The sequence below is a fragment of the Tasmannia lanceolata genome, unplaced genomic scaffold (assembly GCF_043159265.1).
Source record: "Tasmannia lanceolata isolate RefF3 unplaced genomic scaffold, GAP_Taslan_0.1 ptg000003l, whole genome shotgun sequence".
NCBI classification, from domain to species: domain Eukaryota; kingdom Viridiplantae; phylum Streptophyta; class Magnoliopsida; order Canellales; family Winteraceae; genus Tasmannia; species Tasmannia lanceolata.
The window spans coordinates 1,570,893-1,587,127 of record NW_027518680.1 but is presented as its reverse complement, the minus strand read 5'-3'; the positions used below and the strand labels follow the sequence as shown (position 1 = coordinate 1,587,127).

At 37.0% G+C, this 16,235-nt stretch overlaps 1 protein-coding gene across 7 annotated transcripts; it reads right to left on the bottom strand.

Annotated features, from left to right (window-relative positions):
• Nucleotides 1-3,949: 3,949 nt before the first annotated feature.
• On the bottom strand, nt 3,950-15,846 carry LOC143847141 (E3 ubiquitin-protein ligase At1g12760-like). 7 transcript variants are annotated; one of them, XM_077355852.1, is made up of 6 exons: nt 15,730-15,846; nt 14,504-14,655; nt 13,498-14,395; nt 8,031-8,156; nt 7,658-7,952; nt 3,950-4,770 (listed from the first exon to the last, which is right to left on the bottom strand). In XM_077355852.1, the coding sequence occupies exons 3-6, from the start codon at nt 14,178-14,180 to the stop codon at nt 4,525-4,527; spliced, it is 1,350 nt and encodes a 449-aa protein (XP_077211967.1). In that variant the 5' UTR covers nt 14,181-14,395; nt 14,504-14,655; nt 15,730-15,846; the 3' UTR covers nt 3,950-4,524. The 7 variants fall into 7 exon arrangements, with proteins under 7 accessions (XP_077211967.1, XP_077211991.1, XP_077212004.1 ...); XM_077355876.1 differs by having other exon boundaries at nt 13,498-14,389; XM_077355889.1 differs by having other exon boundaries at nt 13,498-14,280.
• Between the last annotated feature and the right edge of the window lie 389 nt (nt 15,847-16,235).

The window sequence follows — 16,235 nt, the reverse complement described above, 5'->3', positions numbered from 1 at the left end:
CCTTAGGATGATCCTAGCCCTCTGATCTGTAGAGGTTTCCATAAAATGCAGTTCCTCTATAGATCCAAGGGTTGGGATCATCCTATCACTTCCCTTTCATTTTTACCTTTTTTTGTCCTGGCGAAGTATATACTGGTGGGGACCACTTCTTCAATTACCCAAACCAGTACCTGGTAAATCCATGATTCAGGAAACTTTTACTGTCGCGTGATCTTAACCATTCATATTGTGGACTGTAAATTAGACATAAAATCTTTATACAAATTGGAGGGTTGGGATCATCTGTTGTGGGGAATTTTTTAAATCTAGGAGACTAGGACCCACCCATTGTAGAGTCAAGAACATGAATAGATAGTCTTGATACCATTTTCCTTCTGGTTAAAATTTTTTTGGTGAAGGTCCTCCCAAATATAGAGATTGAACTCGGGCCTGGTTTGGTCGATCGGATTGAGGCCAACCCTGGTCCAACCTGAGCCTCAACTCAAGGAGGGTCAACCCGACCCAACAAGCACTACAGGAAATATGGGTCCTCCCGTATCTCTCTCTTTCTCTCTCGTTTAAAAGCTCAAAAGCTCTAGCATATTTTTTTAGTAATATAAATATAATTTCTTTTGGAAAAGATATTTTCACCAATTTCTAAGCTTTTTCAATTTCAACCCCTTTTGTTTTTTCTCTTTTTGAAAATGAAGAAAAAGAGAAACAAAAGAAGGTGAAAATGCTACCATTTTTAAGAAAAGACAATTGACCAAGAGGAGTGGAAATGCTGGAAAGGATGTGGAAATATCATTTCCCAATTTTATTTTTTATAAATAAAATGATATTTCCACCCACTCTCTCCGTATGTATACTCATTTTGCTTGCGTTTTCTTAAAAACAAAGTTAATTTTGCAAAAACAACAGTGTTTCAAAACTCAGATGCGGGTCCAAAACATTGCCAAAGGAAATCCGAGTTGATTCGAGGCAAAGCAGCCGAGCACTCAGTTGACGTGACCAAGTAAACAGTTAATGCGACCAAGTACTTAGTTGACACAGCAATAGAGTCAAAGAAGTTTTGATTGGCTTTGTGGGGGCAAAATGCGGCCAATCCGCAAAAGGTAAAATGGCATCAACCCGGGGGAGTCAACACTGACTCAGGAAGGGGAGGGAGGCTTAAAACTATGAAAAATCACAAACAAAAAGGAGTTGAATAGCAGCCATTTTAGGAAGGAATTTGCTATGCAATTTTTGCAGAAAGCCATTTCGCGGCTGGCTTTTGCAGCCACCCAGGCCCACTTTTTAGCAGATTTTGTCTTGTTGATTTAATTCATCTGAGGTGGCTGCTCTCTCATGCAAAAGTCAGCTGGGAAAATGGCTTTCTGCAAAATTGCCTAGCAAATCCCTCTCCTTTATATAAACAGGCAATTATATTTCAACCCCTTTTTTCTGGCATTTTGACCCTCTTTTGTTTGTTTTTCCCGTAATGACTTCATTTTAAGGACAAGTCCGACAAAAGGGACTATTTACTATTATTCTTGGGATTGATTATGTTCTTAATTTGGATAAGTTTAGGATATTAACAAGGTTTTTTTAAGGGCGATGATATTTTCACTCCCCATGTTGTATGCATTCACACCCCTTGATGATATTTCACTCCCCCCTGCTGTACGCATTCGCAACCCTTACAACGTGAACAGTGGGCAACTTTAACTTTTTAAGTACAGTATTGTTTAAGGATAGCAAATCTATCCAAAGATCAATAAATATTGTGATTGATATTCCCATGAACAGCCCCAAAGGTGGGAGAAATGCTGGAAATGAGGGTGGAAATAAAAATTCTCTTTGTATATATTAATCCTATATATAAGGGATCGAAGCATGGTGGTTAGAATGTTTTGATGCTGCAATTTAGGACGTGGGTTAAGTCTTTATGGCCCTTCACCTTTTTATTTTTAAAACAACGAGTTGTTGACGTCTCAACTCATTATAGTAGTGAGTCTAATCAACTCGGACGAGTTGGGCACTTCCTCTCATTGTTTTCTTTTTCTACAGCCCTTCTCAAGATTTCTCCAGACTAATAGATGCGATGATCTTCAAAGATGCAAATGCTGATTCAACACTGCCAACAACAACAACACCATCTTTATCTGGCTCTTCTTCTGCTTCTTCCGGGTTGGGTCTGGATTCAAAGGCGACTCTGGCCAGCAGTTAGTTGCCGGAATTTTTTTGGTTCTTGGGATTTCTGTGGAACAAAAAACTCCCTAAACTCCCTAGAAGTATCCCGGTAAAATAAAAATCCCATGTTTGGTTGACCGGACTATGGTGGGCCCAGCTTTGTTTGGTTGCTTGAATTGTTGGGAAGAAAGAAATTCTTTTGTAAGCTTATTTTTGGTTCCTGCGATTATTTTGGTGCCTGGGAGTTTTTTTTTCCAGGGTAGGGTTTCGTGCGGGCTTATTTTGGTTCCTGGGATTATTTTGGGCCCAGCAACCAAACTTTCCTGCGGAAATTCCACAAAAGTCCCAAGAACCAAAAAAATTCCGGCAACCAAACGGAGAACAATGTTGAAGAATTTTGGGTATGGAACTTTCCTTATGTCTATTGCATGCATGTTGGTGTAAGTTGGTTTTGTTAAGACTTGCACTTGAAGCGTCGAGAGAAGTTCGCTTCTTGCTACTTTGTTTTCCAAATAATCTCTCTCTCTCTCTCTCTCAAAGTAAAATAAAATAACTTCATTAGTTCTCTCTAAAATCTCAAAAAGAAAAATCAGGGTCCAAATTACCTAGTTCATTAGTTCAAGTTCGTGGTCACAGTTTGAACTTGTAATCAAGGTTTTAAATTTCGGCTTCGGAGGTAATTTTGGGGTTAACCAAAACCAAAATTTTAGCCGAAATTCAGTTAAGGCTCACGAAATGTCATTTTTTGGGGCTGAAATTTGGTAATATATAAAAAAATCACTATTTTAGAAAAAAATTATTTCTGAAATTTCGGTCCTCTCCGAAATTTAAAACCTTGCTTGTAATGGGTTTCTTTATGGGAAGTGATATATCCACCCCTTTTTTTTAACTTGGGACAGCCAGCTGTAGTGTATCTATGACTGGTTAGAGGTGGTCCAAGCTTAATTGAAAACTAAAGTCAAATGCTAGTTAGAGGTGGTCCAATCTCAGGTTGAGATTATCTAACCTAAATTCACAATATGGTGATGTTTTGTCTATACACAAGCCATGAATTCCCATTACTATCTTACCTTCTTGCGAAGCGTGAGCTTATCTTGTTCTTGGTTTCAATTGATTGGCGAGTGTTCGGTTGTTTAAATGTTAATGCACTATATTTTGGTCATAGCTGCTGGGTAGTCTGGTGTTATATTAATCAATTCAACAATCTAACATAGCTATGATGAAAAATGAGAAATTACCTCCGATAGTAGTATACGTAAGCCGGATCTGTATGCAAAATCCAAACAAAAATTGCTGGAAATTAAAAGAAATTCAAACAGTGGAGCCGCATTACTGGTTTGACACTACCCTTAAGATGGATTATCACCTCACCACCATTAATTCGTATGCATTCGTCACTGGTTTAACACTGCCCTTAAAATAGATTATTGCCCCACTGTATCTATGTGTGTGCCTTTGATGGTGTGCACACAACGGCGAACAAAATCGATGATGAACAATTTGGCCACTTGAAAAGCTATTGCAAAGGCTTTGAAAATGTAAAAAAAAAAAACACAGTGAAGAACTTGTAAAATACAAAGTCTACAAAGAACAAGAGAATGTGGATTGCTTTTACACTTTCTTTTTTATTCCGAGATAAATATCTCTCAGATACAAGGTTCTCTCCCCACCCCAAAGTCCCTCCCATAATGAAATAGTTCGCAAAAAAATAAATCATAAAGTATATTAAATACATTAATAGTTAAAGAGAAACGTGTAACAATTGAAATGAATGAGCATGAAACGTAAAAACATCAGATTTTTATAAATTTCAACAATAAGAAGAGCCATGCTACCCTCTAAAAGTTCATTGAATACACGAAAAAAATGCAGTTATGCTTCCCAAAATACTGCAGTAAAAAAGGGTCCTGCGTCTTTTAACTTTTACGTTCATCATATATCTCTTCACAAGCGAAAACAGAGCATAATAGATTTTGATTGCACCAGAAAGTGTTTCTTACGCAATAAGCTTAGGGATTAAGTTTAAATGCACCCAGAAGGATGATCAAGGCTGGTACCTGTCTAATGGATCCAGTCAAAGAACCCAAATCGTTGCGAGTAAGACGAAGGACGAACTGGTCAAAACCGGAATGTTTCACTGGTCCAATTATTTTCAATTTTTCTCTTTTCCTAATTCAAATATTTTCAATTTTGGCTCCTGTTATATGTACAGCGGCTATTGAAACACGGCTTGGGTGCTAAAGAGAAAAACTTCTCAACGCAACCAATGCAACCAAATGGGCCACATCAGAATCCGGTTATCTGTGAGAATCCATACACATTACGGTGGGCTAGCAACACCAGTTCAATATACTATGGGATAGAATTTCCTGATTATAAGATGGTGCTCCCATATCCATCTCCGGCAACGCCATTCCCCGCCCTCCTCTCACCTTGGCGACGGCCAGAATTTAACCCAGATGACAAACCTGAAGTCTCTCCTATGTCTGACTTGCAGAGGGGGCACAATGCGTTTATCTTGAGCCATTTGTCCACACATTCCATGTGGAAGAAATGGGTGCAGGGCAGCTCTCTGAGTTCCTCATTGTCTGCATATTTCGCCAAGCAAATGCAGCACACCTGTGGCACATAGAAATACAATCAATGGTAATATTCTATCTGCATTCAAGAATCTAACAATCTAGGAACATTGATCGACAAGCCAATTTTCAAAAGCCATGTAACTTGGGTGCAGAGACAAGTATCAACAATGGAACCGCACCCAAGGTGTAAGGCTGGCTCCAAAATATTTGATATCTAGACACAACTGTATGCATGTAAAATATAACATATGAAGGAATCGTCCTGTGAAATCATTTGGACAGAACTTTTGGTATAAGCAATTCGAACAGGAGAATCTTATTGTTTCTCGTGTACATTCGAACAGGAGAATCTTGTTTTGATGGTTATGAAATCCAGGGACCATGAACTGCAGGCTAAAGATTATACACATGTAAGTTTAGGTAGTGCTAGAATAAGCACATATACATTAAAAACATCACACAAGCAAACAAATACAGACAACATTTTACATATAATTCATATGTAATTAAAAACATCACATTTTACATTAAAAACATCACATTTTACACATACAAACATAACTTTAGGTCGCGCATGTCTGATAATTAATACATACCACATTTTACATATAATTCATATGAGGAAAGTGTTTCTGCGCTGCAGCAACTCCCTGTACTGTAGCACGTTATAACGCCTCCCATTGGTCACTTTTGTGGGCCCGCAAAGTGGGACCCGCTGAACGAACCAATGGGGACGTTATAAAAGCGCTACAGCGCAGAAACACTTTTCTCAATTCATATATATATATATATATATATATATAGAGAGAGAGAGAGAGAGAGAGAGAGATCAAATTTCACATACAATTCGTATAAATGTAATTGATCAAATTTCACATACAATTCATATAAATGAAATTATGTAACACACACTGATATTGTATATCACAATATCACTAATACACTTACGGTTTTAGTTTCACCATACATTTCGGTGTCAGTATTTTGGTGGGGATGGAAACAAGAACATTTCAGTCGTTTCGTGTCAGTTTTGGTGGAAATTTAAAAATATGTATAGATATACTATGATATTTAGGAAATGATCATCACACTCGTTTTATAGTGGCACCCATTTCCCTATACTTTAAAAATTGGATATCAAATGCTATCAGGATCCCCGAAAGCTATGAACAACTGATTAAAAAAAAAGTTATTAATAAAGTGAGGAGTGTCAGTACCAAAACAAGAGTGCCAATATCATCTCCCCCTCTTTAATAAATACAAGAAAATTATGCAATAATAGGTCTTCCCTTTATTTGGAGTGATTGACATGATATAACTAAGGTTCAAAATTTGAAGGCTAATGATTGGGACATTTCCAGGATAAATGGTATAAGTAGGAAGAAAGTTTGCCGTCTAAACTGTGGTAGCATCTTTGAAATAAATGGAATAACTACTTAATGAAATTTCAAGTCCAATCGCGTGGGCTTTACTTCAATAAGTGTTATAAAATACTATTTGCAACAAAACAAGTGGGGAATTTCATGAATAAGCGGTGCGATCAAGGGTGCAAGATTCCAATATAGTGTGTATGTGGTATAATTCTACAAATACACAAATTGGGTTCGGAACATGAAAGATAATAGTTGGGGAAATTTCGTAGTATAAGATAGGTCGTAAATTTGGGAAAAGGTGCCATACATAATAAGGTTGCAAATTTGCAACCTAATGATGGGGCATTTCCTAAACGATATAAATAACAGGTATCAGGATTTTAGGAGGTAAAAGTTTAAAGACTAAAATAGGGTTGCAAATGTGGAATCTAACGGGCGGGAAATTTAGGCATTGTAGGGTACAAATATAATCAACTAAACATTTGCTAGAAATGTAAAAGACTAAAAATAGGGTTGCAAATCTGGAATCTATTGGGCGGGCAATTCAGGTACTGTAGGGTACAAATATAATTAACTAAACACTTACTAGTAGCGTCAGAAATAAACTAAAAACGACTATTCTTGGTAGATAGGTTAGAATAAGATGCCATCTCAGAAAAATGTGAGAAACCTATTGCTGCAAACAATAAACGATGTCAAACAACTATTCTTGGTACACTGGTTAGAATAAGATGACCTCTCAGAAAAATGTGAGAAAACTATTCCTAAAAACAATAAACAACGTCAAATGCATGATCAGTGCAAGGCCATGTTACATGGATTCTTCTAAATGGGCGAAGAATCTGTGTTGAACACGTCTCCGATTCCAGGATTCTTTGAGACACTTCTAGATCTCCTTTATCAGTTTTTTTCTGAATACTACTACCCCAACTTTACAATTACCGCATATTTTGAGTTTCACCCATCCTGATAGTAAGTTTCTTAAACAAAAATAAAATATTATATCTACTTAACGTATTAAAATTTTCAGTACATTACTTGTTATAACCATGCCGACCCCAACTAGTTTGGGACAAAGGTTTAGTTGAGTTGAGTTGAGTTGTACTTGTTATAACCTTATTATTAAGTAACAAAATAAAATTTGAGAATTGATTAAAATATTTTGGTGAATCCATGAATCGTCCTTTTTGAAGCTTGCCGAATTCGACACTCAATACCCGTATCGGATTTCGACACTCATATCCGTACTGATGCAACATAGGTGCAAGGATAAGCATGCAAGAACCTGATTTATGCAATTGAATACAGTGTGATGTAGGCTACAATAAATAAAATGAAATTACTTGATCGAAAGTATGCTCCAAAAAACACAAAAAGTTAAATGAGTTTCAGGTATGTGAGGCTTGAATTCAAAAGAAGCTGGGTCTACTCGCAATGGGCAAATAAGCTAGAATTTTCTCTAACAAATCATTGGGCAGGACAAAATTAAAGCCATTCACTAAAATTTTATAAGAAATATAGAGGCAGATCAAAGGTTTACAGAAAACTTACAGCATCTTCTGCTGAAATTGTCCGCTCCTTGTCAGTACCAGCTGCCAAGACCCCAACTTCACTGGTACCTTCCAAGTTGATTTCACTTTCTTCTCTATTTCTTCTTCTCTTCAACTTGAACTTGTAGGTTGGAAGAGCACTAATTGATTCAGGGTTAGCTCCTCGGGTCTGAACCAGATCGTCGCGAAAGCCCAAAATAGAAATAATACAAGGCAGGCAGCAGCAGATTGCTGCACATAGAATAAAGGGCATGGCATAGCCAATACAGCTGAACGTAAGGAATGCTATACATAACCTGCAAGTGCACACAAGAAGTTTATGGTAACAAAAGATTGGATCCAAAGTGTGGATATTAAAATACGACCATCGGTACCTGTACAAGTTTGGAGCCTCTGAAGATGAGGAATGCCCGCCAAAAATCCACACGTTGCCAACCACAAACCATACCGCAAAGAAGCAATCCAATGCCATTTTGAAGTGGTCTACCAGGGCATTGAGCCTGTTGAGCAAACAGTGTCCCATTCTTTTAATATTTGTTCCAAACCAACATAGATTTAAATCAAAGCAGATGAGATCAAAGTCAAATAACTTTTTTTTAATGATAATGATTTATTAAAAAAAATGCGGACAGAACAAAAAAAATGAGAAAAATACAGATAAGAGAATCAAGGAGGGAGAAAGTAAAAAAAGCTCAATGTCCAATATCTTTCAAGTCCCACATAAACATTAGAGAGCATAAGTCACAAATAGATACATCTATAAATTCTACCAAACGAAAAAGCCCAAGTAATGCTCTGGTGACTTTCATTTTGAGGATATTTCATTTCATCTGCTCCATCATAAGGGTTTGCTGTCCTATAACCACAGTAAAGATTAGAACATAAGAAGATGGTCCCATGAGCAACTGGCATTACTCTGTTGCCAACAGGTTATGACCAGTCACCAACATCATGCAATAATTTTTTTTTGAAAGGTAAACAGATAGTCATCCAAACTATCCAATCATACAGCCTGCAAATGGACAGTGACATTTGTAGCCAAAATTATCCGTTCACGGGCTTGGATCAGAGGATCATTTCAACATTTCACCCACATTGCAGGGCAAAGAATATGTGCAAACGTCACAGGTTTATATACTGCTTTTGTAATACAGTTTTCTTCATCTTTTAATGGTCCCACAAATGAGATTTATGGCCCACCACCTATAGTGACAAGACCCATGGTTTAAGAACTAAACCCCAGCCAAAACTCGATTAGGATCTGAGCCCAATTCAAACTAACCTGGTCAATCTCGACATAGTTTCCATGTTTTCACTTAAAATAGATAATAATAAATAGGTAAAAACTAGTACAATACAAATAAAGTGTAAAACACAACTTGCAGTATGTTAGCAAGAACATGCATAAATGTTTTTTTGTTTAATGGTAGAACATGCATAAATGTTAATTGAACGTAAAACAATCCAAATATTATAGGGGGAATGATTTTCTGAAATTTGTGAGCTATTCTCATTTACAGTTATCTCAGTCATTACCTTTAGCTCTTCTCTCCCTTGTCATTTGTGAACAACTTTAAAATCGTTTTTCACTTTTTTGAATGGAATATAAGATCTTATTCAGAAAACCAATAAAATACAAGGCCAACGACTAAGATGGTCATGGCTTAAGTCATAGCTTAACTTAGAAGGTACAAGAAGCAAGAAAAAGTGGAAGATTGCAACCCGACTCTTTCCACAGGATGAAATACAAGAAGCAAAAAATAGGACTAGATAGTAAAAATACAAAACTAGCCATTAGAGGAACATTGCTGGATATTTTCCAAAATTTTGGAGATCCAGCCGGAAGATTACGTTCCACGCTGTTACGGATGAAACAAACTGAAATAAGGTGAAACAAACCAAAACAGACCGCAATTCTGGCCGAAATGTTCCACGCTAATTCATTGTACCATTCTGATCATTTGGACAGAATGTTTAGTCCTTTCCGGTCAAAACGGAATGGGATTGATAACTAAGACTATATGTGAACATTCATTCTAGATCTTTTAATGGAAGAGTGATCATGTTACGTGCCTAATTGGCCATAACAGAAATAAACAAAACAGAAAGATTGAAAAGAGAAGGGGATGGTTGATTCAAGGCAACCGGACCTCCTAGAGGTTCAATTCGAGAGGACCCATAACTCTCCTAGAAACAAAGTTTCTGCTTTTGATGTAATTTTCTCCTCTCTCATTTCATTGAAATAAAGAACTTCAATACAAGAATAAAAGTAGTGTCACATCCCTACCCACTAACCCTATTACATAACACATTGGCAATAACTACCACCCATGACACTAAAACACATACTCACAAACCTAAATGCAAATCCCTACAATAACTACCTTGCAACTTCCTCTTATACATCATAAAATATATGTATCATTCCTTCCCCCTTACAACGACCTTGTCCTTTACAACGACCTTGTCCTCAAGGTCGAATTATTAAATAAAATGCATTAATCCGTCGGGATCCCAAATCGTACTGGACATGATTTGCTTGAGTTAACATTGGCCTTCCATCTTCTAAAATAACAGTCGAGATCTTTGGAACTCCACTTTTAAAATCTGTTGTGAACAAAGGTGGAAGAAAATACGATTTTTTATCGCAGCGCATCGAATCAATGGGATGATCGAATGGGTCGACGAAATGAAGATGATTCTTGACATGGTGTTCAACCAAATCATCTTCGTTAGCATCAATGCTTGCATTTTTCTCCACCACAAGATCAACCTTCTCAAGATTCAACTTCCCTTCGTCTTTGCGAATTTCTTCGACCACTACGCTGATTTTGTTCAAGCCTTCTACAAATTGCCGTTGTCCTTCAATTATTTTCAAGACAAGTGTTTTAATCTCATGCAGATCTTCACGTATGGATTCCCAAAACTCTGAAGACATAGCCATGGCGCAGGATCGACGGCTATGATACCACTTGTTGCGTGCCTAATTGGCCGTAACAGAAATAAACAAAACAAAAAGAATGAAAAGAAAAGGGGATGGTTGATTCGCAAGAGGACCTCTTAGAGGGTTCAATTCGAGAGGAACCATAACTCTCCTAGAAACAAAGTTTCTGTTTTTTATGTAATTCTCTCCTCTCTCATTTCATTGAAATAAAGAACTTAGATACAAGAATAAAAGTAGTGTCACATCCCTACCCACTAACCCTATTACATAAGACATTGGCAATAACTACCACCCATGACTCTAAAACACATACCCACAAACCTAAATGCAAATCCCTACAATAACTACCTTGCAACTTCCTCTTATACACCATAACATATGCGTATCAGATCACATGTTAACAAGTAGAAAGTTGTGAACCTTGCCATTGTTGATTAGTTTCTTGCATTCCATGTGATTTTTATCGAGTTACAATGCCCATACAAGATTATCAGTACAATTTCTTCAGGACCACATGATTCTCTCGTTACATTTCTTCAGGGTCACAATATCCTACAACGTGATAAAAATTAGCTTACACAGAGACTCTTTTCAAATTGTTCTCACCTATATCATTTTCATAAAAGCTACTAGTATGTCACATTTACCATATAACTTGGAATCCAACTTCTCATATTCCATTGATGATAATATTCAACTAGTTATTTTTCATTATTGATTGTGTTTGATGAATCCCCAACTAGTTTGGGACAAAGGCTTTGTTGAGTTGAGTTGAGTTGAGTATTGTGTTTGATGAATCAACTAACGATAGAAAGTCTGTCAGAGAGTAAATAAAAAGTAATTACATCATTGCATTGATGTTCGTCCAACCATAAAATATACAAGTTCACTAACTCTTAGATATTAGTATCTCCAATATTACCACATCAAAGTTCAAGAAGGGATCTTAACTCTTATAAATCCTATGGAGTGATACCCAATGCATTCACAATGCTACTGCATCAAGACTTTAAAGGCTATTGATGCCATTAAATAGGATGACATTGAGATACTAAGTGTTCACAATGGATTGCAATTTAATTTTAGTTATATAACTTTCAGTGATGATAAAGTGCACAGTCATATAAAGGACCATACACATTAGAGTCATATGAAGTTAGGTGCATGCTCGTAGACTATCAAACACACTACTACATCGCCCCCGGAGAGTGATCAACTACCAAGATGAAATAGCTATCATAAAAAAGCATGGATTGAATGTCTCTAGCTTTAAAAAACCGTCTTTTTCGCCTAAAATTAGCTATAATAGCACGATAGAAGACCTAAACTAGCTAAGCTAAGTACGTACGCAATAGCACGGGAAGAGCCCCTACCCTATAGTTTGAAACTAGCTCTGAATCAAAGAAGCTAGCATGTCTTCAAATATAGTTTCCCCATCTTACCCCAAGAGTTCATATATTTCTTCCTTTGTTAGAGACATCGGTTCATCTCGTAAAAACGACCTTAACTTCGCTAAATGAAATTTAAAGTTTTTATTCCACTGCTAAATTCCCTACACTATAATACTCACCCTATTAGAATATCCAATCAATACTATTGTTATATCCTAACACCACTTTGCTTCCTTAGATATCCCTTTAATTTTGTATCCGCCTTTGACTTGTGGAACAGACAGAGGGAGGTATTCACCAGTTCAGAACAGAGACCTTTGATTGTGCAGGAGTGGGAGCCGCCGGCTCCTGGATTCATGAAGCTCAATTTCGACGGATCTAGTCTTGGAAATCTGGGTCCGGTTGGCATAGGGGGAGTCCTTAGAGATGAGGGCGGTTCAGTGAAGTCGGCCTTTGTAGGCCCCATTTGAGTGGAGGACTCAAGCGAGGCAGAGGTCGTGCAGTCCATCAAGGCATCAAGTTGTTAAGGGGAGAAGACTTAGATAGAATGATGGTAGATGGGGGTTCCCTTAATGTAATTCGTTGGCTAAACGTATCTCATGTACTACCGATTTACTGTGGTGATTTGCAGAGCTATTTGAGGAGATTAAAGACATGGTAGGAAGCTCGAGCATTTCCTATCGTCACATTAGAAGATCCGCCAATGGGGTGGCAGATAGGCTTTTTCAGGGAGGGGGTACACCTTGAGCCTTTTGAACAGTTCGATTTGATACCGCCTTGAGTCTTTTTGGTTCTTTAGAGTCCTGTAATTGTATCTTTTCCTCTTTCTTATTTTGTTGTTGTACTCGACAATCTCGGTCTTTTTCTTTGAATGAAACTTTAGCCATTCAAAAAAAAAAAAATCATTTATTTTCCTTGTACGTTTTCATTTTTATAAAAAAAAATCTTGTATGAGCAATTAAGTATATATTTTTTATCTCACCAAGTTCAATTGACTGATGGGTGTTGAACATCCAACCTAGTTCCATGGATATCCAACATTGGTTGGCTATATGCACCATAAATACAAATTCTACCTTTTGAGGTCAAATCCATTCTCCATAGGCAAGCCAAAACTTTACAATCCTTCCTGTTACAGGTTTTTCCAAGATCAATTACACCGCTACACCCATTAGAGAATCATAACCTCCCATATAATCACTAAAGAACTCGCTTCCTAGAAAGCAATATGTTAGCTTTGGTACCTAATTGTTACAAAATAACCCAAGCAGAAATCATATTGAATTAGTGATAGGAATTGAGTGAACTCCAGTTGATTAAGGATTAACAACAATGCAAAACAGCATTTCTCATTCATTTATGTTAGTTAAGATTACCACAATATGTGATAAGTGCAGGGCAAAATGAACAATAGAAACTACACTTAAAAAACTAAAGTGTAATATAAAACAAGAGACAAAAATGTGTATGAATATATCACATAATTACATTGCAAAAAAATAATACCTTGAACCTGAAATTCTCATTCCCGTAGTTTGTCCATTCCGTGAGGCTGTAGCCGCGGTATGGCGGTCTTCAGCTTCTGAAGCCCGAGGAATCGAAATACTAATGTAATCGGAAGGAGGGTTGTTTTGAGAAGAACCCTGATGTGCATGGGTTGATTCTTGCTCAGTGCCCTGATTGTTGCGATGGAGATAACGCCAATAAAGGAGAGGGAGGGTAGCAACACAGCCCGCTGCATAACCCACGGCCCATTCAAATAACGGAGCTTGTGGATTCTCGTCTCTTGACAGTGACAAAACAACAATAGATGCAATTATTTGGCTCATGGTGACAACAAGCTCAATGGAAATCCATAACCCAGAATTTAATGGGCTTCTGTGACGAGAACGACGGCCATAACTATTGCGTCTCCTTATAAAAGTGGCATTTCTGGAACCAGATGTGGTGATAGAAGACGAAGAAGGTTGAGATATAGGAGCCTGTGTGCTACTTGAAGGTCCATCAACATGCGGTGATGCATTTGGTTCCGAAAGATGATCATCATGGGAGCCTGATGTAGAAGCCATATTGCTCCTCGTGATACCAAGAACATGTTTGTGGGCACACTGATTTTCGGGCTGATCCATTAGCAAAGGGTGTCTGTCGGTTTGGCCTTCACACGGTGGTTCCAGTGAGGCAGCGGCCATCAAAGTCTGGCGACAGAACTGAAATTTGAAGAAGCATAGAAAAGTAGTAAAGTTGCCACTTTTAAAGCTTCCAGACAGCTCCTGCAACACACTTTAGAATCTAAGTTGTATAAGCTTTGGTTCAAATTCCACTACATCAAAATCAATCCGGAGTTTGAGCATGCCACTTTAAGAGGAACCTCTTTGATAATTGTAATTCGTTGAGCAAACTGCCACTACATCAAAATCATTAACTTCTTTCTTTACTTTCTCTTTCTTTTGAGAAACAAAAAATGTAAAAGAAACTATACAAGAAGAGATGTTTAATTAGGCAGGAGAGTCACCTGGAGTTTTTGAAGGCACCACTTTCAAATGAAATTACTTGACAAATTTTACTCTATTCAAGAAATAATCTGCCACAACATCAGATAAGGAAATCGCAGTCGGCCCCTCTTCTTTCTTTTAGAATTTGAGATATATTAAGTCGGCCCAAAATCTACAAAACTAAAGAGACATAATTAGCAATGCGCCCCGAGATTAATAATCATTTCCATATTTATTTTCCCAAGTGTGTGATCATGTGAAGTTCCATGAGGATTGATGCCTTAGGTGGACTGATTTACGAAATCACAGAAATACAGTTTAGGTCTATTTAGAATAAACTCAAAAATATATAAAATGAATTCAATACTGCCCTTGATTGTAACTAAAGACGGATACATAAAGTACCACGGATTGCAGTTTACTAAGTAGGAAGCAACCCGAGCCTAATCAAAGCATAACAACAATGTGACATTTACTCGCAAAAGAATTACTCCATCATTCTCGCATATTCTTCCATTATAAAGCTCAGGCAGACAGGAAAAAAACCAAATCCATAAACCCTAATTCCAAGCACACTGTTATACTCTCACAAAACTATATTTCATTAAATTAACAGAGGACCTTTAAAAAAGACTCCTTCAACAAAACTCAATTGATGCCCATGAATTCGATCGATTTTCGCTCAAGAAAGAAACAAAAAGAATCAAAATCAGAAAGGGAAAAATAAAGTAAATGCTCAAATCACCTCATTTTCAATTAAAGAACAAAAAAGGAGAACAAAACATAGATACCACAATCAAATCAGCGATAAAAGCGAAAATTACAGACATAAAAACCAAATTCATGCTTATAAACAAAACCCCTATTCCATTTCCAGCTCTCAATTCCAAACAACAGATCAATACAAAACCCTAATACAAGAACAAGAAAAACAAAGCTAAGAAAATTTTATTCATTGACGGGACTAACAAAACTCACAATAACAAAGCCATAAACCCATCGATTTAACTGATAACGTCTGCTCTATCAAAACTAAACCCTAAAATAAGATTATTTAGCCAAAATTTAAAGCCTATTCATAGAGAAGCAAAACCCTAAATGAGAGGGGGTTATGCAGCTTTCTACTCCATAGAAAAATAAAGCAAAACCCTAGAAGAAGATTGAGAAATTGAAGGAAAATATACCAGATTCCGAAGAGAAACAAAACCCTAGAATTAGAATTTCCATCCACTTTCTTTTTCTTAACCTTTTTCCGCTTTCTTTTCTTGGAAAATAGCTTCAGCTTTCGTTCTCCGTTACTTCACAGAGTCGATTTGGAATAATGTAAGAGACAGGACTTTGTAGGAAATTACTTATAACACCCTCAAACTATATATTAGACACTTCTCCCCTTCTTGAATGGAGACAGCGAATACACTGGACAATGGATCGTGTATAATGGCATTTTTGTCAACTTCAATGTAATAATTTTTCCAGTTTGGGGTTTGGGCCCGCCTTTGATGTATCTGGTCCGTCCATTTAATATCTACTAGAGTATAGTATAGTGGGACTGTGGGAGTAAAAAGAAAATTTCTTTTCTTTTTATCTGGGATTTACACGGTATCATTACTCTTTTACCATTAACCCCTCGATGAGAAATTATTAGAGGGTAAAATCTAATCTATATACTGTACAATTACAGAAAAAAAACTACCAAGAAGAGTTAAAGACATATGACAATGACGAAAGAATTACTTTATATTACTCATGCAG

Bases quoted from the DNA above. Each gene is read 5' to 3' on its own strand.
- LOC143847141 (XM_077355852.1), bottom strand. From the start codon at position 14,180: ATGGCCGCTGCCTCACTGGAACCACCGTGTGAAGGCCAAACCGACAGA. The intron at 8,157-13,497 runs GTATTATTTTTT...TTTGCTCAACAG, and splicing joins ATGAGAATTTCAGGTTCAAG to GCTCAATGCCCTGGTAGACC. The intron at 4,771-7,657 runs GTAAGTTTTCTG...TATGTGCCACAG, and splicing joins CAATTTCAGCAGAAGATGCT to GTGTGCTGCATTTGCTTGGC.